Source organism: Oncorhynchus mykiss, chromosome 16, assembly GCF_057628025.1.
Source record: "Oncorhynchus mykiss isolate SJ-2025 chromosome 16, ASM5762802v1, whole genome shotgun sequence".
NCBI classification, from domain to species: domain Eukaryota; kingdom Metazoa; phylum Chordata; class Actinopteri; order Salmoniformes; family Salmonidae; genus Oncorhynchus; species Oncorhynchus mykiss.
In genome coordinates, this window is record NC_143037.1 from 16455762 (window position 1) to 16483112 (window position 27351).

A 27351-nucleotide genomic window follows, 5' to 3' on the forward strand; every position below is an offset into this window, starting at 1 on the left:
GGCAGTGTGCTCCGAAGCACCTCTCCCTCACATGGCTCTCTCAGATAGCTCAATTCTTATTAGCCAATTCCATTCACGTGATTGGGTCTTTCTCACAGGCACAAGTGAAGACAGACACATCGGGGATGCAACTACGTGTGTCCTTATCCAATTCCAAGGCGCACATTGAAGATATTGGAAGAACTTTCCACATTAACATTTCGTCAGTCAACAAGCCGAACGAACAGCAAAAGCACGAGCCTAACAACTTTTGTACTAAGTGGGATAATAGATTGACATAGGCTGCCTATGTCAATCTTCTATCTCCCATAGGACAAAAGTTGACCTATTCTATTCTGTGCGTGAAATAAATATTCCAAACATAGTCTGGGACAGATGCGGGATGCGATAGATCCCAAATGAATACAACCACTAGAAACGAGGCTTACACAACAGATCAGAACTTTTAGCTTAAATATGACCTTATAAGCGTGAATGTTCCATTGGATAATGGTAGGCTATACTCCTGTTGTAAACATAAGCAATGTGCTAAATACTAGGAAAGTAGAGAAATAAATATAGTAGGCCTAGCCTATAGAAAGCTGATGGGATCCTCCTATTTTTAAGAGGACATCAACACTGTTTTCTCACACAATTGCATAGCCTATAGAAATGTGGCACAACATGAGCTTATGGGCTCTAATTAAGTGTTTGATTGGATTTTCGAATACATATGCATTGATAGAGGGACAATAGAGTGCTGAGTACTAGGCAGTTATGAAGTTTGGTAGGCTACTAATGACCATCAGCACCATCAGCACATGAGGAAGCATAATTACTGTGAATTTGACTGCCGTCATGACTCGTAACTGCCGGTGTGGCGGTAATATGGTCACCGTAACAGCCCTAATGTCAGCTCACCTGCAGAGTAAGGCTCCTGTTTCTCGATGAACTCAAACTCGTTCCTCTCGTACCTGGCTCGGATCCATTGCTCCCGCAGTAGCCTGGAACACAATGACGCAATGGACGTGTTTCACCTTCTCTCAGGTTTCTCTATAGCACAGGTGCCATGCTGTTAGCTGAAAGGGTGACGGGATAACAAGCTGGGGGTTTGGGACTTTGGCCACATTTCTACTAATCTTGCTGTGACAGATTCTCTTTTCCTTTCACCTCCATTTCCCGTATACACCCGCACACACACACACACACACACACACACACACACACACACACACACACACACACACACACACACACACACACACACACACACACACACACACACACACACACACACACACACACACACACACACACACACACACACCTTTACTCCAGGATAAAAAGATTGATGAGAGTGATAGAGGATCTATCTTTAGTTGTGTGTGACGAGGAGAACATCGCCATGCCAACAACAGCATCTCCTCTTTCTCTCTGATAGACCTACATACAGTATAAAAACACCTCTTTCAGATGTTCCTATCTTTCTTTCCTGTCACTTATAATCATGTCAGTATGGTCAGACAGTATTTTGCAGCTTTTCTGAAAGCACAAGCACCAGAGTATTCAAAGAAATATATACATTTTAGTCATTTAGCAGACGCTCTTATCCAGAGCGATTTACAGGATAAATTAGGGTTACGTGCCTTGCTCAAGGGCACATTGACATATTCACCTAGTCAGCTCAGGGATTGGAACCGGCAACCTATCGGTTACTGGCCCAATGCTCTTAAGTGGGGCGGCAGGGTAGCCTAGTGGTTAGAGCATTGGACTGCAAGTTCAAACCCCCGAGCTGACAAGGTACAAAATCTGTCGTTCTGCCCCTGAACAGGCAGTTAACCCACTGTTCCTAGGCCGTCATTGAAAATAAGAATTTGTTCTTAACTGACTTGCCTAGTAAAATAAAGGTAAAAAAAAAAAAAAAACTGCTAGGCTACCTAGATGAAAGTAATCCATTCGATTGACACAAAAAAATCTGCCTCTCACTATCAACTCTCTCACATGTAATATGCTAGTTGGTTTAGTGCCCACAGAGAAGAGTAATGGCACAAACAACACACTGTTTTTCAAGAGGCATAAATCTGCAGTGAAGTAGTCACCAGAGTTGGGATTAATTCCACAAATTACATTCTAATTAAATTCCCTATCCCTGTAAATTCCATTGAAGTCGGTCTTTGAATTCAGAGATAATTCACTTCCTCTCAATTCCAATGTTAGGTAAATTCAGTTTTTTTTTATACTAAATCCATTAATTCCATTAACTGGGAATATATTGAATTAAATTTCAAATAAATTACATAAATGAATTGCAATATTGGAATATTGGAATTTCAAATGAATTGGAATATTCCAATATTGCAATTAATTTATGTAATTTATTTGAAATGTAATTCAATATATTCCCAGTTAATGGAATTTATGGATTTAGTATAAAAAAAACGGAATATTGGAATTTCAAATGACTTGGAATTGAGGGTTGGGGTCACTTTAGCCTCATATGAAGTCGGAAGTTTACATACACTTAGTTTGGAGTAATTAAAACTTGTTTTTTAGCCACTCCTTTTTCAAATTTCTTATCAACAAACTATAGTTTTGGCAAGTCAGTTAGGACATCTACTTGTACATGACACAAGTAATTTTTCCAACAATTGTTTACAGACTGATTGCGTCACTTACAATTCACTGTATCACAATTCCAGTGGGTCAGAAGTGTACATACACTAAGTTGACTGTGCCTTTAAACAGCTTGGAAAATTCCAGAAAATTATGTCATGGCTTTAGAAGCTTCTGATAGGCTAATTGACATCATTTGAGTCAATAGGAGGTGTACCTGTGGATGTATTTCAAGGCCTACCTTCAAATTCAGTGCCTCTTTGCTTGACATCATGGGAAAATCTAAAGAAATCAGCCAAGACCTCAGAAAAAACATTGTAGACCTCTACAAGTCTGGTTCATCCTTTTCATTAATTTCCAAAAGTCTGAAGGTACCGTGCATATGTACAAACAATAGTACGCAAGTATAAACACCATGGGACCAAGCAACAGTCAGACCGCTCAGGAAGCAGACACGTTCTGTCTCCTAGAGATGAACATACTTTGGTGCGAAAGGTGCAAATCAATCCCAGAACAACAGCAAAGGACCTTGTGAAGATGCTGGAGGAAACCGGTACAAAAGTATCTATATCCACAGTAAAATGAGTCCTATATCGACATAACCTGAAAGGAAGCACAGCAAGGAAGAAGCCACTGCTCCAAAACTGCCATAAAAAGCCAGACTATGGTTTGTAACTGCACATGGGGACGAAGATCGTACTTTTTGGAGAAATGTACTCTGGTCTAATGAAACAAAAATAGATCTGTTTGGCCATAATGACCTTCGTTATGTTTGGAGGAAAAAGGGGGAGGCTTGCAAGCCGAAGAACACCGTCCCAACCGTGAAACACGGGCATCATGCAGTTACATCAAGCATCATGTTGTGGGGCTGCTTTGCTGCAGGAGAGACTGGTGCACGTCACAAAATAGATGGCATCATGAGGATGGAAAATTATGTGGATATATTGAAGCAACATCTCAGTCAGGAAGTTAAAGCTTGGTCGCAAATGGGTCTTCCAAATGGACAATGACCCCAAGCATACTTCCAAAGTTGTGGCAAAATGGCTTAAGGACAACAAAGTCAAGGTATTGGAGTGGCTATCACAAAGCCCTGACCTCAATCCTATAGAAAAGTTGTGGACAGAACTGAAAAAGCGTGTGCGAGTAAGGAGGCCTACAAACCTGACTCAGTTACACCAGCTCTGTCAGGAGGAATGGGCCAAGAGTCACCCAACTTATTGTGGGAAGCTTGTGGAAGGCTACCCGAAACGTTTGACCCAAGATAAACCATTTAAAGGCAATGCTACCAAATACTAATTGACTGTATGTAAACTTCTGAAACACTGGGAATGTGATGAAAGAAATAAAAGCTCAAATAAATAATTCTCTCTACAATTATTCTGACATTTCACATTCTTAAAATAAAGTAGTGATCCTAACTGACCTAAGACAGTGAATTTTACTAGGATTAAATGTCAGGAATTGTGAAAAACTGAGTTTAAATGTATTTGGCTAAGGTGTATGTAAACTTCCGACTTCAACTGTACATACCAACGGACCGAACAATGTTATTAGCTCATTATAACTCAGTGACGTGTGTGACTTACTTGCAGTCTGTGTGTTTGGGTCTGTAGTAGAATGCTGGAACCTTCTGTTCGTACTTAGCTTTGGCTGCTTCGTTACCCATGGCAGCCATTAGCTGACGATAGACGGAACAAATCCATTAATGTATTGACAACACATAAGGGGCATTTTTAAGACTGATATTTACGGGAAGGAAACTAAGAGTAGTACTAAATTGCAGTCCAAGCATCTTGTTTTCGGTCTTTATGTTTCCCTCAGGGAATTATCAGCAACTCCAATCAACACGTCTTATTGTAACTTTAGTCTGAGAATCCTCTATCCCTTCTAACCACCGGGTAGTGCTATGCCGAGTCTATGACTCTCCCTCAAGGCTTTCACTCCCCAAATCTCATCCGTGGTGGTCTCTTGGAGTTGACATTATTATTGCATTTAGAAATGATGAACAAGTCCCTGTGGGAATTAGTCTTTCCAGTCTAAAGAAGGCAATGTGCGAGACACACTACTGGAACTGACTGATGGTCCGTTTTTTGTTGTTGTTTGGCCTAAAATGGGCAGACTTAAGAAGCTGGATGGCAAGATCTGATCTCAAATCAGGTTGTAATTGGCAATAGGTGACAACTGTAATTAGGACCAATGTGATGCAATATAATATATACATTCATTCATGCTTCCCCCTCTGGTACAGTAGGGTTACTGACCTCCACCTCTGAGGCCTCCCATGACTCCTGCTGGACGGACTTGACCCTGCTGATGTGGGGGATGCCTCTGTGGAGGAGAGAGCAGCCCTGGCACACAAACACACCCAAAGTCACCGACGCCCAGTCTGGCTCTGAGGAGAGAGACGGGGAAGCGGGAGGGGACAGTGGGGACGGAGAGGCGGAATGGAGAAGGGGGGAGAGAGCAGGGGGGATACAGCGATATGGAGGGAGAGGGGGAAGGAACAGAAGGGAAGATACAGGGTCATAAACGCGGTGCAACAGAAGGGATATGAGCTCAATGTTCAAACTATAAATATTAAAAGTGCTGACGCACGCACTTCTGAAAGGTATTAGGTGCAAAGTAAAGAGGCCAATATAACTGAAGGAGTAAAGGACACGTGCTGCGTAGAGAGAGAAAGAGAAACAGATACCGCGTGTGTGTGTGTGTGTGTGGACAAAGGGGAAATAATATTTAGGCTTACAGGAAACAGGCTGAGATATTCACTGATAAAAATCCACAGACAGTATTAAAGCACTGTTCATTAGAACACCAGGCCATTGCTAGTCTATTACACGCATGCACCCACGTGCACGCACGATACCACGCACACACACAAACACACACCCACACAGCCACTACAGAGATCTGGCAGACAAAAACATGAACTCTGCAGAGAGCACTTTGCTATGGAAGGAATAGACTGCATTGTATCAGCCACAAACATGAATATGAACATGCACTTGGGAATTTTTTGGACACAGCATTAAGATTAGAGGGTGACCGATCATGATTTTTCAACGCCGATACCGATACCTATTATTGGAGGACCAAAAAAAGCCGATACCGATTAAATCGGCTGATTTATATATATATATATATATATATATATATATATTTGTAATAATGACAATTACAACAATACTGAATGAACAATGAACACTTTTATTTTAACTTAATATAATACATAAATAAAAACTATTTGGTCTCAAATAAATAATGAAACATGTTATATGTGGTTTAAATAATGCAAAAACACAGTGTTGGAGAAGGGAGTAAAAGTGCAATATGTGCCATGTAAAAAAGCTAACATTTAAGTTCCTTGCTCAGAACATGAGAAATTATGAAACCTGGTGATATTCCCAGTTAAGAAGTTTTAGGTTGTAGTTATTATAGGAATTATAGGACTATTTCTCTCTATACCATTTGTATTTCATATACCTTTGACTATTGGATGTTTTTGTAGGCACTATAGTATTGCCAGCCTAATCTCGGGAGTTGACCGGCTTAAAGTCATAAACAGCGCTGTGCTTCGAGCATTGCTATGAGCTGCTGGCAAACGCAGTAAAGTGTTGTTTGAATGAATGCTTACGAGCCTGCTGCTGCCTACCACCGCTCAGTCAGACTACTCTATCAAATATCAAATCATATACTTAATTATAATATAATAAACACACAGAAATAAGAGCCTTTGGTCATTAGTATGGTAAAATCCAGAAACTATCATTTCGAAAACAAAACATTTATTATTTCAGTGAAATACGGAAACGTTCCGTATTTTATTGAATGGGTGGCAACCCTAAGTTTAAATATTACTGTTACATTGCACAACCTTCAATATTATGTCATAATTATATCAAATTCTGGAAAATTAATTACGGTCTTTGTTAGGAAGAAATAGTCTTCGCACAGTTCGCAACGAGCCAGGCGGCTCAAACTGCTGCATATACCCTGACTCTGCTTGCAATGTAGGCAAGAGAAGTGACACAATATCCCTAGTTAATATTGCCTGCTAACATGAATTTCTTTGAAATACATATGCAGGTTTAAAAATATATACTTGTGTCTTGATTTTAAGAAATGCATTTTTGTTTATGGTTAGCTAACACTAGGTATGTGAATCAGAGAGCAGAGCAGAGACACCACCCAGGAGATTGCCCTGACTGATCAACAACACGGAACACATTGGCTTTTGTCACTGGGATTTCCCTCAATGGAAATGGTCATCCACATGACATGACTGTTAATATCGGTGAGGTGGAAATCACCACCGTTAACACACTTTGGATTCCCCCTGTGTGCGTGTATGCACCAGAGGAGGCTGGTGAAGGGAGAACGGCTCATAATAATGGATGGAATTGTATTGAAGACCACTCCCCTGCAGATGAACTAATTTTATTACATTTGACCGTTATGCCCATTTCTTTCCTGTTTATTCTCCCAGACCTACTTCTTCATTTATGCACTTTTATGTTGATTTGCCCCTGATAGGTATTTTTTGTATCTGCTCCTAGACCACCACATCCTTCCTAACCCTACCAACCGGCCTTACAAGCCAACAGAATCCCCCCTCCCCGTCCGTCCGTCCGTTCCATCCTCTCCATCTCATTACATGTTGACCGATGCCCCATAGTGGCAGCAACATTGAACCTAACTTACAGTCCACCCTAGGCTAGTCCTTTTCTTTATGGTCCTTCGAGTCGGATTCAATTGCGGCCATGAAAGAAGAACAACCTGACAATCCTATTCCTGGCATTTCCACACCACTGCGCTCTGGACGCATGGTCCAACAGCCTGCTCACCTCCAAGAATATGAGGTTGAGTACATCAGCCAAGCTGAAGGAGGCCCAGGAGCCATCTCCAAATCCCCAGACGGCAAACAGAGGCCCGAAGACGATGGGGCACTACAACGCACCCTGGCTCTACTCCAGCCTCCACAGGCTCTACTCCAGCCTCCTCAGAAAGCTCTATTCCAGCCTCAGGCTCTACTCCAGCCTCCACAGGCTCCATTCCAGCCCCCACAGGCTCCACTCCAGCATCCTCAGCAAGCTCCTCTCCAGCCTCCTCCATAGACTCCAGCCAAGGCTCACAAACAGGCTCCAGCCCAGCTTCCTCTCGCCGATCCTCAGCCTGTAGTGCCCCCGACCTATCTGCAAAGTATGGTGCCTCCAATACAACTACCAAACACCTACAAATTCTATGCGAGGTCAACCAGCATCCAAGTAACAAAACCTGCCTGGTCAACTCCCCTGTTACAGAGTTATCCTTAAACTAGTCAAGGTAACCCTCCACAACAAAGAAAGATCCCTTGACACCTATGCAATCCTCGATGATTGATCTGAGAGAACCATTCTCCTACAACCAGCTGCCTGCCATCTCCAGCTAAAGGGTGAGGCTAAAGAACTAACACTGCAGAGCGTGATACAAGAGGTCGAAAGCTTTCAGGGCTCCACGGTATCGTTCGAGCTAACCTCGGCCTCACATCCAGGACAGTCTTTCCAAATAAGCGATACCTTCCCAGCAGACCGGCTTGCCCTTGCCAAAAATAACCAACTGACCGCATCCCTCCAGAGAAGGTACCAACACCATTGAGGACTACCTTCAACTCCTATCACTCATGCCTCCCCCTTGCTACAGTACTCATCGGTGACGACCCCACTCACCTCATTGCCCCAATCATCCCAGTAAGACTAGGCCCTTCTGGAGTATCTCCAGCCAAAGACATCGAGACTCTCTCTAGTCACAATACTGCCCAGTGCCTCTTTACATCCCTCAGTTCCCTAACTACCGAGATACTCTTTTAGAGAGGCTTTGGCAACTCAATGTGGCCCTTCAGAAGAGTGAGAAGGTAGCAACATGGTCCAAGCAAGACCACCAAGCCATTGAACAACTGGAAACTGCCACAGACTGATGTCAATGTGGACAGAGTTGACCACTACACCACTCCTCTCCTTAGAATCAACACTTCACTACCATTGAATGTCTCCCAAGAAGTTGTCATACCCCGCCTTTGTGCCACAGAGTCTCACCTAGCAAAGGACCCAGACAGAGCTGTGTCACACCCTAATGGAATTAGCAAACTCGCGTAAGCTGGATATGTGGCCACAATGACACCAGAGGCGGCAAAAGCCAATCGTGAGAAGCACCTCACCATATGGTTACCCACAACAAGAATGGCCGCCTTGTCTTTAACTGTTCCTTGTCCTACCAAGGTCAATCCCTTAACAGCCTGCTACTGCCAGGAAACACCTTGGGGCCTTCGCTCCTCGGAGTACTACACCGCGTCAGGGAACATGCAGTTGCAATAAGAGGCAAACATGAAATGAATGTTCCACCAACCTGGTGAAGATGTAAGACATTCAGTGGACCACTGCTTCTACAGTGCATTTGGAAAGTACTCGGACCCCTTGACTTTTTCCACATTTTGTTACGTTACATCCTTATTCTAACATTGCGTAAATTGTTGTGGTTTCTTCTCATCAATCTACACACAACACCCCATAATGACAAAGCAAAACCAGATATATTTTTTACAATTTAAAGATTTATTACGTTTCTTGTTTTCAATCAACCGACAAAAACACATTCCACTTTCACGCGTGGCAGACATAAATAATCAAATCAAATACAAAACAAAACAAACAAACTCGCTGCAGCACTATTAGCGTTCCTATTAGCTATTTCCAGCCTTAGCTGAGACGACGAGCAAATAATTCGTTTTTTACACAACATGTATCTGCTTACTTCCCTAATCACCCCATTCACTCTATCCAATTTGAAATATAGTTGAGTAGTGGAGACCAGAGTCTATCAAACTTGGGCTCTTGTGTCTCTTGTGGAGGTCATAAGTCAGCTTTTCAAGAGGAATAAAGTCAACTATCTGTTCAATCCACATTTTAAATGTAGGAGAAGTATTAGAAGCCCACAATAGAAGAATACATTTCTTAGCAAAGTATGTGATCGTAATAAACACATTTTCTCTGTCAGGATCAAGAACAAAGTCCTGCTGGGCATTAAGAAGATAGATACACGGGGTCATATCAAACTGTACATTGAGTATTTTCTGTGCAGCAGTATGTATAGGTTGCCAAAATCTGGTAATCTCTCTTCAACTCTAAAATACATGCATATAGGTTCCCCTTTCAGAGGTACATATTTTACAGTCAGGAGAAATGTCCGTATTCATTCTATGGAGTCTCACTGGGGTGTAATAAAATTTGTACAAAATTTGTAATTAGATTCTTTAATTTGTTACATTAGTAGAGGAGCAGTATACCCTGTCGCAAACATCCACCCATAACTCATCACTGATAGTCAGACAAAGGTCCTTTTCAGAGATTATTTTCAAAGGAGTAAAGGAGGAGCCTCCTTTCTCAGAAAGGAGTCTATAGATATGAGATTTTGCCTTTGATGGATTGTGCTGTGACAAGAAGGGTCTCAACTTCATTCAGCTGAGCTCTAAACCTCCCCTTGGAAGTAAATGAGGAAATTATGTGTCTAATTTGAAGATATTATTTACAAAAACGGATCTTGGCACATTGAATTCACCACAGAGTTGGTTTTCTGATGAAACAGGTCTGAAAAGGTCCTGAACCCTAGAGAATGACAAAGATTAAAGTTGGCATCCCTCAGGGCTTTTGGCAAGTCTGGGTTGCATACTATAGGCGAGTGAGAACATATTTGGGAGGAAATGCCAAGGTATTTCTTACTACAGTCCCTCTATGCTAGAAGGGTGCTGTAAATCACTGTTTTTTTGGGCTATATTGCCCACTTCACTAAAGTTATTCATTAATATAATTGAGCTTAGGGGCAATAAACCAGAGGATTGGGCTTCTATCTGAATCCACATTGAGTCTTGTCTGTTTGTGATCCATGTAAGCATGTTGCGGATTTGGGCAAGACCACCCTTAGATTCAGGTTTCGATAGAGTGGAGAACTTGATCCTCAGTTCTTTATTGCCCCATTTGGTGATGCTTTGGTTAGTTGTTTAGAAAAAGGAAACTTGGACATAGCATGGGAGCACCTGAAATAAATAGTTCAGTCTAGGGAGGATGTTCATACGGATGACATTGATTCCGACTAAGCTAATTGGGAGGAAGATCCAGGTTTGGAGAGCGTTCTTGATTCGATCCAGGAGTTGAAGATAACTTTGCTTGAAAAGGCAATCCAGATCTGGTGTTACAAAGATCCCAATGTATTGAAACCCCTGTATCTTCCATTCGAACGGACAGAGTGTCTTCATAGAGCTGTTGAGTGTAAGATTGAGAGAGCAAACAGTGGATTTGTTCAAATGCATCTTATATCCTGAATATTTGCCGTACTGAGCAATTGTGTCTAAAATGGGAGGGGTTTCTCAGGGTTGGATATGCCGAGCAAGATATCATCCGCGTAGAGTGAAATTATGTGCTGCAGGCCGCCTGCAGAAACACCCATAAAACTTGGATTGCTCCTTATCAACTCTGCCAGAGGCTCCGCCCCCAACAAGTAGAGCAGGGGGGACAGCGAGTATTCTTGTCTTGTGCCACTTCCCAAAGGGAATCAGTCAGAATTCAAAGCATTAGTAGTCACCATGGCATTTGGATGACAGTATAGGGACTTCATCAATTTAATAAAGTTTGGGCCCATATTGAACTTTTCTAAGACTGAGAACAGAAAGCTCCACTCCATCCTGTCGAACACCTTCTCAGCATCCAGTGAAGACAGCAGGACAGGGGTCTTCTGTGCGTTTACTTGATCTATAATATCAAAAAGACGGCGAATGTTATCAGAAGAGTACCTGTCTCTAATAAATCCAGTTTGGTCCTCTTTCATTATTTTTGGAAGAAGAGTATTTAGTCTTTTGGCGAGCAATTTGGTAATTATTTTGTAGTCGAAATCCAACAAGCTTATGGGCCGGAAAGGCGAGCAGGATAGAGGGTCCTTGTCTTTTTTGAGCAACACTGTAATGCGGGCTGTGTACATAGAGACTGGGAGAGCTCAGTTTTTGCAAAAATCATCCAGCATTGGCATGAAAATAGGGCTGAGCTGGGGCCAAAAAGCTTTGTAAAACTCTCTGGGGCATCCATCTGGGCCTGGTGACTTGTTAGGTGGCATGGAGATAATTTCCTCCAGGACCTCCTCAGGAGTGAAGGGGGAGTTGAGATCTTCTTGGTCGGTCTCTGATAGTTTAGGTAGCGAGATTCCCTCTAGGAAGGAAAGGAGTTCTGCCTCCGTATGTTTTCTCTCAGAAGTATATAGTTTGCTGTAAAAATCATGAAAAGTTAAATTGATCTTATTTGAATCATATGTGACCTCGTCATCTGCTGTTTGGATGGCCATGATTGTTCACTCTGACTGCTCTTTTTTTTTATTGGTAAGCAAGCAATCTACTAGGCCTATTGCTATACTCATGGTATTTCTGTTTATTAAAGAGGTCAAAGTGGAGGTGGACAAAGGCGTGATCTGAAAGCGTTATGGGTCCGATTGTACACGTGGCAGAATTGAGGAAAAAACCTTTGGGATAAAAATGTAATCTATACGGGAGTAGGTGTTATGGACATTAGAGTAGTATGTATGGTCCATAGATTAACTATTAGTCTCTCTCCAGGTATCTATCAGTCCCATCTCTTTAGTAAGAGAGTTCAACATCTTTGCAGATCTAGGGTTAGTGGTGGGGACTTGAGATGATTTGTCCAGGGTTGGGTTCAGGGTACAATTAAAATCTCCAGGCAGGACTCCAAAGGAAACACAATGCTTATTAAACAGGGTTATCATTTTCGACATGAAAGCAGGCGTATGCGTATATATTTAAGATAGTAATTGGTTGCCCATACAGTGATCCAGTTATCAGAATAAATCTCCCCTCCGGATCAGATATGTTTTTGTCAATTATGAACAGAACATGCTTATGGATAAGTATGTCTGTGCCTCTACTGTTTGATTTGAAAGACGAGAAAACACCTGTCCCACCCAAGGTCTGAGAAGTTTAGCATGTTTGGCATCACAGAGGTGTGCCTCTTGTAATAGTGCAATGTCTGCTCTTTCCTTTTTAAGAGCACATAGTATATTTTTTCAGTTTTGTCGCATGACCTAGACCATGACAGTTCTATGTCTGGGAATAGGTGGATAATAGTTACAGCTACAATCACATCAAATTAAAATAAATGGTGTACATAAAATAACAAATCTCTGAACACCCCAGCCCAGTTCCAAAACAACTCGACGTATCCCGTTGGATCGATTAACCCCACGCTCAGTCTCAATTCTGTGTTCCCGATAAACGGGAACAGTTAGCAACGCACAATGTCCCCTCCCCCAAAAATGCCTCATCCTCTCTTCCCCGCATTAAGTAAGTGACAACGTAGCCCCCTGTCCAGACCACAGAAAAAAAAATTGGTAGAAAATTAAATCAATAGCCCAGCCTACAAATATCTCCTCCAAAGGTCATAGGGCAAATCATTTGGTCCAAATAAAACAGAAACGATGGAGCAGATCCTTAAGAGGGAGGATAAGTTGTTTGTTTTTATTAAAACGTAATATCAACAGGATAAGGCCATAGGCATAACATTGACACATTGAGCCTCTCGTTAGGTCTGTAAATGTCGTAATCGACAGGCTATAAATGGTGGAGGCCTATGTGAAAATGATTACTACAAATAATTTAAAAAAGGGGAAATAAAAGTAGACTAAAACGTTAGTAGGCCTAGGTTAGGCTATAGGCCTATCCCTCTCTCAGCTAAAATAAAATGGTGGGTCATTGGATGGCGGCCATATGTTGTCTTACCTCCATTAGTAGTAACAGTAATCGCTTTTAATCATTGGTCCATTTCTCAGTGGCCAGGATTGTCCTTCAAAAAACGTTTTGCCTCTTTCGGGAGTTTTGATGTGTCGCAGGACACCTTGGTGAAGAATCCTGAGCTCGTTTGGGTATTTGAATCCCCTAAAGATGCCTCGATCAATGGAGTATTTCTTCACCTCATCAAACCTCGGCACTTTCGGCGTATTCCAGAAGACAGGTCCTGGTATAAGGTGAGTTTAGCGTTAACCACTGTGATGGTGTTGATTTTCGGCGCCTGTATGACTCGTTCCTTGTCGGTGAATCCCAGGAAATGTATGGTGATTGCGCGTGGTGGTTGTCTGGCTGCTGATGTGGGCCTCAGTGCTCGGTGAGCTCTCTCGAGTTCTATGGGCCTGTTGGTGGACAGGTGGAGCCACTCGGGAAGTTTGTCTTGCAGGTAGCGGAGCAGTGGGATGTTTCCCACTTCTTTTTTTGCCAGATTTAATAGAACACAATTATTCCTTTGCCTCCTATTTTCCAGGTCCTCTGTTTTCTCTTCCAGATTCTCCATTTTCTTTTTAGCAGATGCTGTTGTTTCCATGGAGTCTGCCAGTGAGTTTTCCATGGATAGGATTTGCCCCTCTGCCTTAACCATAAACGCGGGGCGCCTGGACATCTTGTTGTTGATGTCAGGCAAAGAATTTTTCAGGGTTGTCACCTTGCCCCCTATCGCACTGAGCTGAGAGTTAATGCCATCTAATTTGATGTTGAGTTCTGTACGTTGGGATCTCAGCTCAGAAAGGATGTCTTCAACAGAGTGCGAGGTTGGAGGTTGTTGGGCCTCGGGAGGGGACGGGTCCTCTTGCTCCTGACTAAGGGTGCTAGCTTTTTCTGAAGCTAGCTGTTTCTTGGAGGCTTTTTCATGGCTATTGCTCGAGTCTGGGTAAAAATGTTACCTGTAATGTCGCCTTTTGTAGCCGCCATGAATTTTTGACTAAGCTAATGAGTTTAACTTGAAGTGGAGGTACGATGAAGAATTGGAAACGACTTGTGCGGAGCTCTTAGTTCATGCGGCCATCTCGTTTAAGGATCACGTGAACCCCTCCAAAAACAGATTTTTTAAATGTTTTTCAAACTTATAAAAAAAAAATGAAACTGAAATATCACATTTACATAAGTATTCAGACCCTTTACTCATTACTTTGTTGAAGCACCTTTGGCAGCGATTACAGCCTCGAGTCTTCGTGGTTATGACCCTACAAGCTTGGCACACCTGTATTTGGGGAGTTTCTCCCATTCTTCTCTGCAGAACCTCTCAAGCTCTGTCAGGTTGGATGGGGAGCGTCACTGCACGGACATTTTCAGGTCTCTCCAGAGATGTTCAATCAGGTTCAAGCCCGGGCTCTGGCTGGGCAACTCAAGGACATTGAGACTTGTCCCAAAGCCACGCCTATGTTTTTCTGGCTGTGTGCATAGGGCAGTTGTTCTTATTTGTTCTGTTGGAAGGTGAACCTTCACCCCAGTCTGAGTGCTCTGGAGCAGGTTTTCATCAAGAATAGCTCTGTACTTTGCTCCATTAATCTTTCCCTTGATCCTGACTAGTCTCCCAGTTCCTGCCTCTGAAAAACATCCCCACAGCATGATGCTGCCACCACCATGTTTCACCGTAGGGGCATTGCCAGGTTTCCTCCAAACGTGACGCTTGGCATTCAGGCCAAAGAGTTAAATCTGGGTTTCATCAGACCAAAGAATCTTGTTTCTCATGGTCTCCGAGTCCTTTAGGTGCCCTTTGGAAAACTCCAAGTGGGATTTACACTCTGTCTGCCATCTGCCTGGTACAGTTGAAAGCGGGATTCATCCGTGAAGAGCACACTTCTCCAACGTGCCAGTAGCCAACAAAGGTGAGCATTTGCCCACTGAAGTTGGTTACTACACCGAACTGCAGTCAGGTCAAGATCCAGATGAGCTTCCCTGAGACGGTTTCTGACAGTTTGTGCAGAAATTCTTCGATTGTGCAAACCCAAAGTTTCATTAGCTGTCATTAGTTGTGTTGTATGACAAAACTGCACATTTTAGAATGTCCTTTTATTGTCCCCAGCACAAGGTGAACCTGTGTAATGATCGTGCTGTTCAATTAGCTTCTTGATATGTCACACCTGTCAGGTAAATGGATTATCTTAGCAAAAGATAAATGCTGACTAACATGGACGTAAGAAAATTTGAGAGAAATAAGCTTTTTGTGTGTATGGAAAATTTCGGGATCTTTTATTTCAGCTCATGAAACATGGGACCAACACATTACATGTTGCATTTATATTTTTGTTCAGTGTACAATACATTCAGAAACACATTGAGGCAGAAGTAGTCCCTAACTACAGAGCTAGGATCAGATTACTCTACTTAGTAATTGTAAGTTTAACTACTAGTCTTGGGGATGAAATATCTGACCTTGCTTTATATCACTATTTCACGCAGCAGAGACATTCTGAACATTGGCATAATACTGTGTGACATCAATGTGTGGGAACAGATGACTAATCATTTGGCAGTGAAACATCACTGGTGCAAATTAGCCTGCATTAAACAGTGGAATACACTATATGGATTAAAGTGAGCTAAAGGAAATCAATTTCTGCTTTTGTGTTCCAACTTATTTCTACCTCAAATTAGTCATTTTGGAAGTTTTTCTTGGTAAGCCCTTTTCCAATTAAATACACTACTTCTTCATTGAACAAAACACTTATTTTTGATCTGTGGTTGCCAAATATTTCTCTGATCACACATTTTCAACTATAATAAAAACCTAAACTGAGAAACTGAAACGTTTATCACCACCACAAACACATTAGTCATAAAGGAGTGAATGCTGCGAGGTGAGACTTACTATCTATATGCGTTATTTGACATCTGCATCACAAAGTCGTAATGAAGAAATGCAGCAGACTGCCAGTAGTGAAAGTATGTGTTTATGATCATTCCTCATGTCACCTATAGACATGGTGCCACTACCAAGAAATCCTGGGTGGGCAGAGCTCCAGCACTGGGCATCAGTCCCATCCTGGAACCTCCCCACCAGCTCACTTTTATCACTGTGAGATGAGAAGGGGAAGAAGAGAGGAAGTCCTATAATGCAGAAGTGGTGGTGAGGGGCTGGGGAGGGATGTGACAATAGTTACTGTAAAGCCAAATTGAAATGACCACTCTCAGAAGGTTGTTGCATGCTGACAGACAAGATTGAGTAACACCCATTACACACACCCCAAACACTGAAGACACACACAGAGACACACTGAGGATTGTACATTTTAGTCATTTAGCAGATGCTCTAATCCAGAGCGATTTATATTGATGTCACACAATGACTACTAGCCACCACAAACACTCCAAACGGCAATAACAGGTGACAAACAGGACAGGGATGACTCAGCAAACACCACACATGTAATCAATTTAACCACATGATGGAAGGTACTCAGTGAAGTATAGGACTTTTGTTTACCGGGTCTGCATGTCTCAATACATTTGGCAGCTCTCCATATAGCCTACAGCTTTACAAGGTCCATAGTCCAGCCCCTCGATTGGCGCTGGCTGCCAGTCTAATATAAGGTGTGTCTCGAGAGCAATTCATATTATTTTCTGTTTCCACACCTTTTGTTTTTAGTGCAGTAGAATTATGCCTAATGCTGTTAAATAAAATATAGACATCAGATAAGGAGAGCACTGACTGACAAGCTGTCACATTGACAATGGTAACAGAAAACAATAGGCTATTCAAGATTCAATGGCAGGTGCATTCTCTACTAGGATGATGAGACCTCGCGCGTCGCTCATACGCACACGTGAGCACATGAACAGGGACCGGTAAAATATTTTGGCGCCCCTCTTTTATTAACAGTTCGTTTCCTACCTGCATTGCCACAATCCGCACATGCATCGTTTCCAGGTCTGGTCAGGACATCTAGCAATAGCCGTTTATTCGTCTCCGACTCCGAGGCCATAGTCACCGTTTGATCTCCACCCAATTCCGAAAGACTTCAATACAAAGCACGTTAACTAGGATAAAGCAACAATCAAATTGTGACCTTGTACTTTACTCAAAATTAAAAAAAATGCTAATAATTAATAGCCTATGATAAATCAGCTTGGATGATTTGAAGGTTTGGCAAGTCTCTCTCTCCTGACTACAGCTCTATTAGGCTACGAAGTCTTGCTAACTGCATAATCTCAAGTCTGTCATCCCCTCCTTTTACCCAGACTCATCCCTTCTGCAGTTGCAGTGAGACCTCCAGTGGTATGATGATCATGAAACAATTTCTGACTACCTGTGTAATTTTTCTTTCTGACGGTGACAGCCAACATGTAGACGTTTTTATGAGGACTATATTGTGCACCTTAGACAAAATAAACCATTTCACTGTTAAAGATTTGACAGCAGACTGTAGCTGGCTCGTACTTTTACTTATTTCTGTCACAGAATGTCTAAACTTTGTTTCTGTCTCTTTAAAAGTTAACAGATTGTCGAAAACGTAATCGATGTTATGGGTTGATTATTCATGTCTAGCTCAGAACGTTTGTCTACGTCAGAACTATGCGGCGCTTCAAATATACCGCAGGCTTGCATGACATATTGGTGAAGGTCTTGTTCATTTTTTGTCTCGACCCCTACAGTATGCACTTCAGCAGTAAGTAAGTTTTTTCGGCCCTGTACTCCCGACAAAGGATAATTTAATTTGGATAATTTCGGTAAGAAAAATAAACCACTTGTGGTTGAGCAACAGACTCGTTGGTTCAAGCAATAGCTTTTTAAAAAATGTATTTGTAATTATTATTTGAATAACTTCAAATTGTACAAACATACGGAAGTTGAATTATACATTCAAAATGTATATTTAGGCAGCAATAGCTTCGTGACGTGCGCAGCAACTGGATCGTCACTAGTTGCCATAGTCATAATTATGGCTAAACCCCACCTACGGTGCCTTCGGAAAGTATTCCATCCCCCTTGACTTTTTCCACATTTTGTTACAGCACAGCCTTATTGTAAAATGGATTAAATAAACAAAAAATCCTAAACAATCTACACAGAATACCCCATACTGACAAAGTGAAAACAGATTTTTAGAATTTTATGCAAATATATTATATACAAAAAAGACACCTTATTTACTTTGAGAAGTTTTGCTAGCTTGAAATTTCAGTTTAATCTTCAGAGTCTCTTGTTTTACAGACACCTACAAATCCAAGTTGTGTGCTAAGCTATTTTAGTATAATTTCATTACATCCAGCTTGTCTATATATACAGTGCATTTGGAAATTATTCAGACCCTTCCCTTTTTCCACATTTTCCTACATTACAGCTTTATTCTAAAATGAATTAAATGAAAAAATTTCCTCATCAATCTACACACAATACCCCAAAATGACAAAGAAAAGAGTAAAAAAAAACAACATTTTTGCAAATTTCCTTATTTACATAAGTATTCAGACTCTTTGCTATGAGACTCGAAATTGAGCTCAGCTGCATCCTGTTTCCATTGATTATCTATTATGTTTCTACAACCTGATTGGAGTCTACCTGTAGTAAATTTAATTGATTGGACATGATTTGGAAAGGCACACACCTGTCTATATAAGGTCCCACAGCAAAAACCAAGCCATGAGGTTGAAGGAATTGTCTGTAGAGATCAGAGACAGGATTGTGTCGAGGCACAGATCTGGAGAAGGGTACTAACACATCTGCAGCATTGAAGGTCCCCAAGAACACAGTGGCCTCCATAATTCTTAAATGGAAGAAGTATTTTCCTAGAGAAGGGCCTTGACCAAGAACCTGATGGTCACACTGACAGAGCTCCAGAGTTCCACTGTGGAGATGGGAGAACCTTCCAGAAGGACAACCGTCTCTGCAGAACTCCACCAATCAGGCCTTTATGGTAGAGTGGCCTGAGGGAAGCCACTCTGAAGAAATCAAGATTGAATTCTTTGGCCTGAATGCCAAGCGTCACGTCTGGAGGAAACCTGGCACCATCCCCACGGTGAAGTATGATGGTGGCATCATGCTGTGGAGATGTCTTTCAGTGGCAGGGACTGGGAGACTAGTCAGGATCAAGGGAAAGATGAATGGAGCAAATACAGATAGATCCTTGATGAAAACCTGCTCCAGAGCAATCAGGACCTCACACTAGGGCAAAGGTTCACATTCCAACAGGACAACAACCCTAAACACGCAACCAAGACAACGCAGGAGTGGCTTTGGGAAAAGTCTCTGAATGTCCTTGAGTTGCCCAGCCAGAGCTGACTTGAACCCAATCGAACATCTCTGGAGAGACCTGTAAATAGCTGTGCAGCAACAATCCCCATCCAACCTGACAGAGCTTGAGAGGATCTGCAGAGAAGAATGGGAGAAACTCCCCAAATACAGGTGCCAAGCTAGTAGCGTCATACCCAAGTAGACACGATGCTGTAATTGCTGCCAAAGATGCTTCAACAAAATACTGAGTAAAGAGTCTGAATACTTATGCAAATGTGATATTTCAGTTTTACATTTTTGTAAAAATATATTAGCAAACAATTATAAAAACCTGTTTTTGCTTTGTCATTATGGGCTATTGTGTGTAGATTGACGAGGGGAACAAACGATGTAATCAATTTTATAATAAGGCTGTAACGTAACAAAATGTGGGAAAAGTCGAGGGGTCTGAATACTTTCCAAAGGCACTGTATGGAGGGAGACATGCAGTGATGGAAGCACTTCCTCAAAGTTACCCAAACAAATAAACAAACATCATATATAGCCACACACTTCCCACGCCCCTGTATATCTAAAATGTATCTTCTTAAAATCAGGATTTTAAACCTAACCTTAAGACCAAACTGAAAATATGTTTATTTTTTGATTTAGCCAATTTCGACTTTGTGGTAACTTAGTGACGACCCAGCAACTGCACAGCTTCACATAACTTCTGTAGTTTCCAGCTGTAGCTGGCTGCTTTTCAAATGCCAGGGAAAGGGGTGTTTGAGCACATGTGTATGAGTTCTGTGAAATGAAAGCTCAACTGCTTTTGCTCTCCCTGTAGCTGTCTAGTGTTTGAAATACAATGCAACATTGCATCTCTTTGCTGGAGACTATCCAGGCTGTATCACATCTGGACGTGACTCGGAGTCCCATAGGTCGGCGCACAATTGGCCCAGCGTCGTCCGGGCTTGGCCGTCATTGTAAATAAGAATATGTTCTTTTAAAAAAAAAGTTCCTTTAGACTTGGCAAGTCAGTTAAGAACAAATTCTTATTTACATTGACGGCATACTGAGGAACAGTGGGTTAACTGCCTTGTTCAGGGGCAGAACGACAGATTTTTACCTTGTCAGCTCGGGGATTTGATCCAGCAACCTTTCTGTTACTGGCCCAAAGCTCTTACCTGCTGTTCTTAACTGATTTGCCTAGTTAAATTAAAAAATAAAAAGCATTACAAAAAAATTGAGATGACTTGATATAAACACGACTGATCTCATCACCAATGTGAAACAATCTTCTGCTATTTCAGGCAGCTGATGGCCAAAGAACCTCTGGAAAAGCTAGGGTTCAAAGACCTGATGGACAAACCCAGCCAGGAGGCACAAGGAGGCCAGACCCTGAACTTCCCTTCCTATACAGATGGATAAGATCATTGTTGTCATTTTTTATTTTTTTGTACCTTTAAGTGCTGCAGTGATAGTGTCCCCTCTTCCTCTCCATGTGTATACAATTAAAATGCAATATTGTGGACGGCGTTTCAAGCTTCGTATAAATATTTAGGTAAATGAACCATGCCTTTTTTTGTGTGTGGGTTTGATGTTGGATATAGATTGACAGTAAAACAGTTATTTGAGGTGGCTTTACAGTTCCCTCCGGAAGTGCTGTTTCACGCTTGTGTGCATGCACATGGTACACAAAACATCTTCTCTCAGTCTAGCCAGCCTACACTTCTGCATACTGATTGAGGTAACATGCTCCGAGGCTTGTATCAAGTTTAGCAAAGTGCCTAACTACTCGAGGCACTATGGAATGTTGTAACATGGTGTGATTGAGCCTGATGAAAACAAGTCAACTTTATTAAAACATCAGGCAGCACATGTCAAGCTGGCTCAACTAAAGAGTTGTAACAGTTGCATATTAAAACTAAACGCACAAATCTATGTGCAAACAAAAAAAGAGAATTCTGTAATCACAATGTGTCAGCCACAACTCAGCTGTTGAGGACAAAAAAAAACCTGGCTTGAGAGCAGGGCTCACTTCACTCCTCTTGCCTCAGATTGAGCCTAGCATTCAACATGATGCTTATAGACCAATAACAATACACTATGACAAGAGAAAGGCTGTCATGCTTTCACCTGTAATGTCCTCTGAGATCAGTGAACATGGAGGGAAGGACTAGGAAAGGAAGCTAAGTAGAACTTTGGATACAGCCATACTTTTACAGTGGAGAACGGGAAGGTGGGAGAAGGATAGGAGGGAGGAGAGTAGCTGTGAGGTGAGAGGTTTCAGGCAGCTCTACCGGGAGGAATTGGAGCTGGAGCGTGAGCGGTGGCGTCTGCGACCGGGTGAGCGCGAACGAGTCCTGCGGCGAACCGGAGAGCGTCTCCGTGGTGACCGAGACCTTTGGGAAACAGAGAGAGGAGGATGAAAACAAGGGGATGACAAAGGTCTTTAACTTTACAACTGAGGGGATACATGGTCATCTGCCATTCATTCTAATCAGGGATTCAGAACAGAGGATACAGATGTTACCATACCAAAATAATAGGAACAAAGTACATCTTTGTGTAATAAATACAGAAATGTACTGTAAAACATGTAATTATTGTGACTGACAAACATCCACACACACATTGACATTAACACAGTAGGAGACTGACCTTCTCCTCAGGCGTGGAGGGGTGCGTCGCCACATCGGGGGTGGTGGGGGCATCCTGCGAGGGGGGGAGGGCCTGCGAGGGGGCGGGCATATTACCCTAGGAGCCAGCACGGCAGTGGCTGTGATCTCCTGTCCGTCAATCTGGCCTGCAGACAACAGAGGACCAATAGAGGTACATTTTTAAATGATGTTCTAATTGTATGATTCAGGTAAAAACTCTGAGGATAGGTTATGGACAGAGAGTTCAATAGAGTAGAGCGCTGTAGTTGACTTTTACAATGTATTCAAACTAGAGACGCTAACTGCATGTACACTAGAGGACGACCGATTAATCGGAATGGCCGATTAATTAGGGCCGATTTCAAGTTTTCATAACAATCGGAAATCTGTATTTTTGGACACCGATTTGGCAGTTTATTTTTTATTTTGAACACCTTTATTTAACAAGGCAAGTCAGTTAAGAACACATTCTTATTTTCAATGACGACCTAGGAACAGTGGGCTAACTGCCTTGTTCAGGGGCAGAACGACAGATGTTTACCTTGTCAGCTCTGGGATTCAATCTTGCAACTTTACAGTTTACTAGTCCAACGCTCTAACCACCTGCCTCTCATTGCACTGCACAAGGAGCCTGCCTGTTACTGGAATTAAACTTATCTTATAAAAGATATTCTTTCACTGAAAGAATAAACGTCTTGTTTTCGAGATGAGGTTCGTATTTCTGTGTGTTATTATGTTATAACTAAGTCTATGATTTGATAGAGCAGTATGACTGAGCGGTGGTAGGCACCAGCAGGCTCATAAGCATTCATTCAAACAGCACTTTCGTACATTTGCCAGCAGCTGTTTATGACAGCTGATTAGGCTCGTGTAACCGATGTGAAATGGCTAGCTAGTTAGCGGGGTGCGCGCTAATAGCGTTTTCAAACGTCACTCGCTCTGAGACTTGGAGTAGTTGTTCCCCTTGCTCTGCATGGGTAACACTGCTTCGAGCCCAGGTAGGAGCGAGGAGAGGGATGGTGGCTATTCTGTTACACTGGCAATACTAAAGTGCCTATAAGAACATCCAATAGTCAAAGGTTAATGAAATACAATTGGTATAGAGAGAAATAGTCCTATAATTCCTATAATAACTACAACCTAAAACTTGTTACCTGGGAATATTGAAGACTCATGTTAAAAGGAACCACCAGCTTTCATATGTTCTCATGTTCTGAGCAAGGAACTTAAACGTTAGCTTTCTTACATGGCACATATTGCACTTTTACTTTCTTCTCCAACACTTAGTTTTTGCATTATTTAAACCAAATTGAACATGTTTCATTATTTATTTGAGGCTAAATTGATTTTATTGATGTATTATATTAAGTTAAAATAAGTGTTCATTCAGTATTGTTGTAATTGTCATCATTACAAATAATAAAAATTTAAAAAACGTCAGATTAATCGGTATCGGCTTTTTTTGGTCCTCCAATAATCAGTATCGGCATTGAAAAATCATAATCGGTCGACCTCTAATGTACACCCAGAACCATTGGTCTCCACCAACCTCCATCCATGTGTTTAAGAGCCTTCTCGGCCTCATCGGCATTCTCAAACTCCACGTAGGCGTAGCCCTTTGACAAGTGTGAGCGGAGCCTGTCCACAGGCATGTCAATCATCTTGATTTTGCCATAGGAGCTGAAGATCTCCTGGATGTGTTCCTGAAAAGAGCAGAGACTTTAGTCAAAACCCACCCCCAAGATATTGCTCCCTACTTCAACAAACCGCCAATGCCTTCAACATGCGGTCTGCAGCTTGACACAAAAAATGCATTCAAATAGGCTATATGGAATCCCATTGATGTGCACATACACTGTATTCATGTACACTTGGAGACTGGGTGAGTCATTTTGACTCACCTTGACAACGTTTCTGGTGAGGCGGCCCAGGTACACCTTGGTTGGTCGGGGGCTGGGGCTCCTCTTACGCCTCTCCTTGTCATCCTTTTTCACTGATGACTTGGATCTAGAGAACAAACAGAAGAGGTCTTACTCTATTCCTTCACTCAAAAAAGATGTCACTTCCAAGATCACATCTCCTTAATCCTGTTTTTGGATTAGCTTTAGGAATGATCACAAACCCTGGTCCAGCAGAGTTACAGAGCATGCAGGCTTTTTTGTCAGCCCAGCACTAACATACCTGAAACAACTAATGAAGGTTTAAATGTTAAACCATTAGGTGAACTGAAAGTATTTAGTGCTGGTGTGGAACAAAAGCCTGCACACACTTTAACTCAGGGCTGGGATTGGAGACCACTGCTTTACACTTTACAGGTCACATGTAACAGTTTAACTTTCATCTGTCCCCTCGCCCCTACCTGGGCTCGAACCAGGGACCCTCTGCACACATCAACAACTGCCTCCCACGAAGCATCGTTACCCATTGCTCCACAAAAGCCGTGGCCCTTGCAGAGCAAGGGGAACCCCTACTTCAAGGTCTCAAAGCGAGTGACGTCACCGATTGAAACGCTATTAGCGCGCACCACCGCTAAGTAGCTAGCCATTTCACATCGGTTACACACACATACTTGGACCGTGAGCGGCGGTGGTTGTCGTGGCGGCGGCGACTGGGGCTGGGCGACCCGGAGCTGGTTGAGCTAGAAGATCGGGAGCTGGAAGACCCGGAGCGGCTTGAGGCAGAGGAGGAACTGGAGCCGCTGGAAGAACCGGAGCTGGAGCCAGAGCTGCTACTGGAGCTGGACCTGAGTGAAGACCGGGAGAGGGGCTTACTTTAGATCCGAGTGAAGACAGAAAGATGGGCTTACTGTGGGGCATCAGAAAGCAGTGACTGAGGATATAAGTTGTCTGATAAAAACAAGAGATGCTATGGTAAGGGTACAGTAATACTGACCTGCTGCTCCCAGTGGAGCTACGTCGCTTGCGTCCCTTCTCCCTTCCCCTGTCCTTCTCAGCTTTCTCCTTGGTGGCACCCGTTTTCTCCTTCTCTCGCACTTTTGCCTTGTCATCCATATGCTCCTTCCTCCTCACTGGAGAAGGCGCCCTGTAGATTGATAATAGAATGACTGTCTATATCTAGCTAGAGGACAAGTAGAAACTATTCAGACTTTAGCTACAATTCCAGTCTGTGATGCAATATGTTGCATATACAGTATGTTTGTGATACTCTAAGGCACATAACGTTACATATCTATAATCCAAATATATCCTGTTGGCTTGATCATTTCAGTGCTATAACATTGTCTTGCTTCTTATCGGTCAGCTGATAATTCAGGAACATGGCGGGAAAAACGATCTAACGTTACTTACGTTGTAGACTGAATCTGATTCGAATTTCCTGAACCGACAATAAATCAAATCTGTCTGTGCCCTTGAGCAAGGCACGTAACCCTGGTTTGCTAAAGGGGCGCCATACTACTATGGTTAACCCTGTAAAAACAACACATTTCCCTGCACCTATCCGGTGTGTGACAATAAAACATATTTGTATGTTTTTTTTGGCTGACGTGCCCATACAACTAGCTTGATCTAGATACCCTCTACTTTGCTAATTCAACGACACATCGGTGAAATATACTCTTGAGTCAAACTGTGTTTCCTAAAACAACAACATATCATACATCATACGTCTATATACAATCGTTAATTCGACGATTAAAGTGGATTGAAAAGGAACATTTACATATTTGCTCTGGTTGCAGCAACAAGTCGCAGAGAGATGACGTTTCAAAGTTGAACCGGAGAAAGTGACATTTCTAAAGACGCGCAGCTCCCTCTGCTGTATTTTATTGGAATAGGACTCTTTGGGAGGTATATATTGTGTATCACATTTTGATACATTATAGACAAAATGTGGGATTAGTAGAGATTGTAGCAACATACTTTATTCTGTATAAATGTTCGATGTCTTCTTAAAAACATATGGTTTATTCTATTTCAATGTGATGAAGCTATAAATAAATGTGTAACTAATGCATAAACTGTAGTTAATGCGATGTCTTTCATTTCACTGTACACGTATTTTTTTTCTGGCCACGCATGGAGAAAGTTTTGACACTTCATTGGAAGAACCAGTGAATTAGTTAACAGTTGCTGCTTTCTTACCGGATAACATTTTCTGTAACGCAACACGGAAGTGACGGCCCGCCTTCGCAGAAAGCGTTGTTTTGCTTCATCTTCAGCTACTTTTCAGCCAAGAAGACACCTGTTTTACAGTCAAACTTCACTATGTCTTCAGATTTTGAAGCCTATGAACAGGACTTTGGAACCCTGACAGCAGAAATAACCAACAAAATTGGAAGGATTCCCAAATTAGGTGGAGGTAAACCACGTTAAGCTCTATTAGTTTGCCAACGAATGACTTCTGTCATGTCAACAAATGAATAATGCAGCTAGCTAGCTAGTTTCACATGACACGTATTTTACGCAAATGTCATCATATTCACTGCCGAGTATTTAGCTCCCTAAAGCAATTCAACTAGCTTTGTGCTAGTGAAATAACGACGTTACCTATCCAACTAACGTTAACTAGCTATTTAGTTTGTCAGCTATCTAGCTAAAGTTCGCTATCAAATAGCCATTAATTGGTCTTGAGCATTCGTATGCTGTGCTGACAAACGCACAGCAGTTTAATTCTACATTTATGATGATATGTTCTTGAAGGGAGATTGAATCCTGGTTCAATGGCAATAGGTTGTCCGGCTCCTAGCATTGGTACTTAATATAAAATATTATCTTTCAATCATCTACCTAAGCTAAACATAATAGGATTGGAATTTTAATAAAGTAAAACGATACTTTATTCATATCTAGAACATGATGTGGGCTACATTGAAAAATAAATAATTGTCTTGTTTGTGAAGATGTAGGCTTTAGTGGGACTGAATTGTTGAGTCAAGCCACTTAAGTGCAGTAGACCTAATCCATAATTTTATTTTTTCATAGTTCCACTTCTAAAGTGGGTAATAAGATATAAAGTAGGCCTACATCTAAGAAACGAGATGAAATTGCCCTTCCTCCCTACATTTATTTAACCTCAAAACACAAGAGGGTTTCGACACCCACCATCTCAGATTG

At 42.0% G+C, this 27351-nt stretch overlaps 3 protein-coding genes and 1 long non-coding RNA gene across 10 annotated transcripts in view; 2 read left to right on the forward strand and 2 right to left on the reverse strand.

Moving 5' to 3' along the window:
- The window catches only part of LOC110491459 (arf-GAP with dual PH domain-containing protein 1), a 31105-nt gene extending 13280 nt beyond the window's left edge, over positions 1-17825 (reverse strand). For both annotated transcript variants that reach the window (XM_021564926.3, XM_036946309.2), the window contains exons 1-4: positions 17295-17825; positions 4854-4984; positions 4179-4270; positions 901-983 (exon numbers count right to left, since the gene is read on the reverse strand). In XM_021564926.3, coding sequence (XP_021420601.1) covers positions 901-983; positions 4179-4270; positions 4854-4984; positions 17295-17385 — 397 coding nt within the window. In that variant the 5' untranslated portion in view covers positions 17386-17825. The remainder of the gene's footprint in view (positions 1-900; positions 984-4178; positions 4271-4853; positions 4985-17294) is intronic.
- Positions 17826-17951: 126 nt separating this feature from the next.
- Positions 17952-21143, forward strand: LOC110491460 (uncharacterized). The gene is made up of 2 exons (XR_002468836.3): positions 17952-18130; positions 20927-21143. It is a non-coding gene; the product is annotated as an uncharacterized LOC110491460 (long non-coding RNA).
- Positions 21144-21451: 308 nt separating this feature from the next.
- On the reverse strand, positions 21452-26052 carry LOC110491457 (RNA-binding protein with serine-rich domain 1). 2 transcript variants are annotated; one of them, XM_021564924.3, is made up of 7 exons: positions 25958-26052; positions 25169-25318; positions 24846-25019; positions 24178-24283; positions 23826-23979; positions 22278-22422; positions 21452-22018 (listed from the first exon to the last, which is right to left on the reverse strand). In XM_021564924.3, coding segments are annotated over exons 1-7 (837 nt in total). In that variant the 5' UTR covers positions 25960-26052; the 3' UTR covers positions 21452-21912. The 2 variants fall into 2 exon arrangements, with proteins under 2 accessions (XP_021420599.1, XP_021420600.1); XM_021564925.3 differs by having other exon boundaries at positions 25585-26002.
- A 6-nt stretch (positions 26053-26058) lies between these two features.
- The window catches only part of LOC110491461 (vesicle transport through interaction with t-SNAREs homolog 1A), a 197963-nt gene continuing 196670 nt past the window's right edge, over positions 26059-27351 (forward strand). For 2 of the 5 annotated variants that reach the window (XM_036946313.2, XM_036946316.2), the window contains exon 1: positions 26059-26596. In XM_036946313.2, coding sequence (XP_036802208.1) covers positions 26503-26596 — 94 coding nt within the window. In that variant the 5' untranslated portion in view covers positions 26059-26502. The remainder of the gene's footprint in view (positions 26597-27351) is intronic. The other 3 variants (XM_036946315.2, XM_090202044.1, XM_036946310.2) reach the window with 2 other exon arrangements.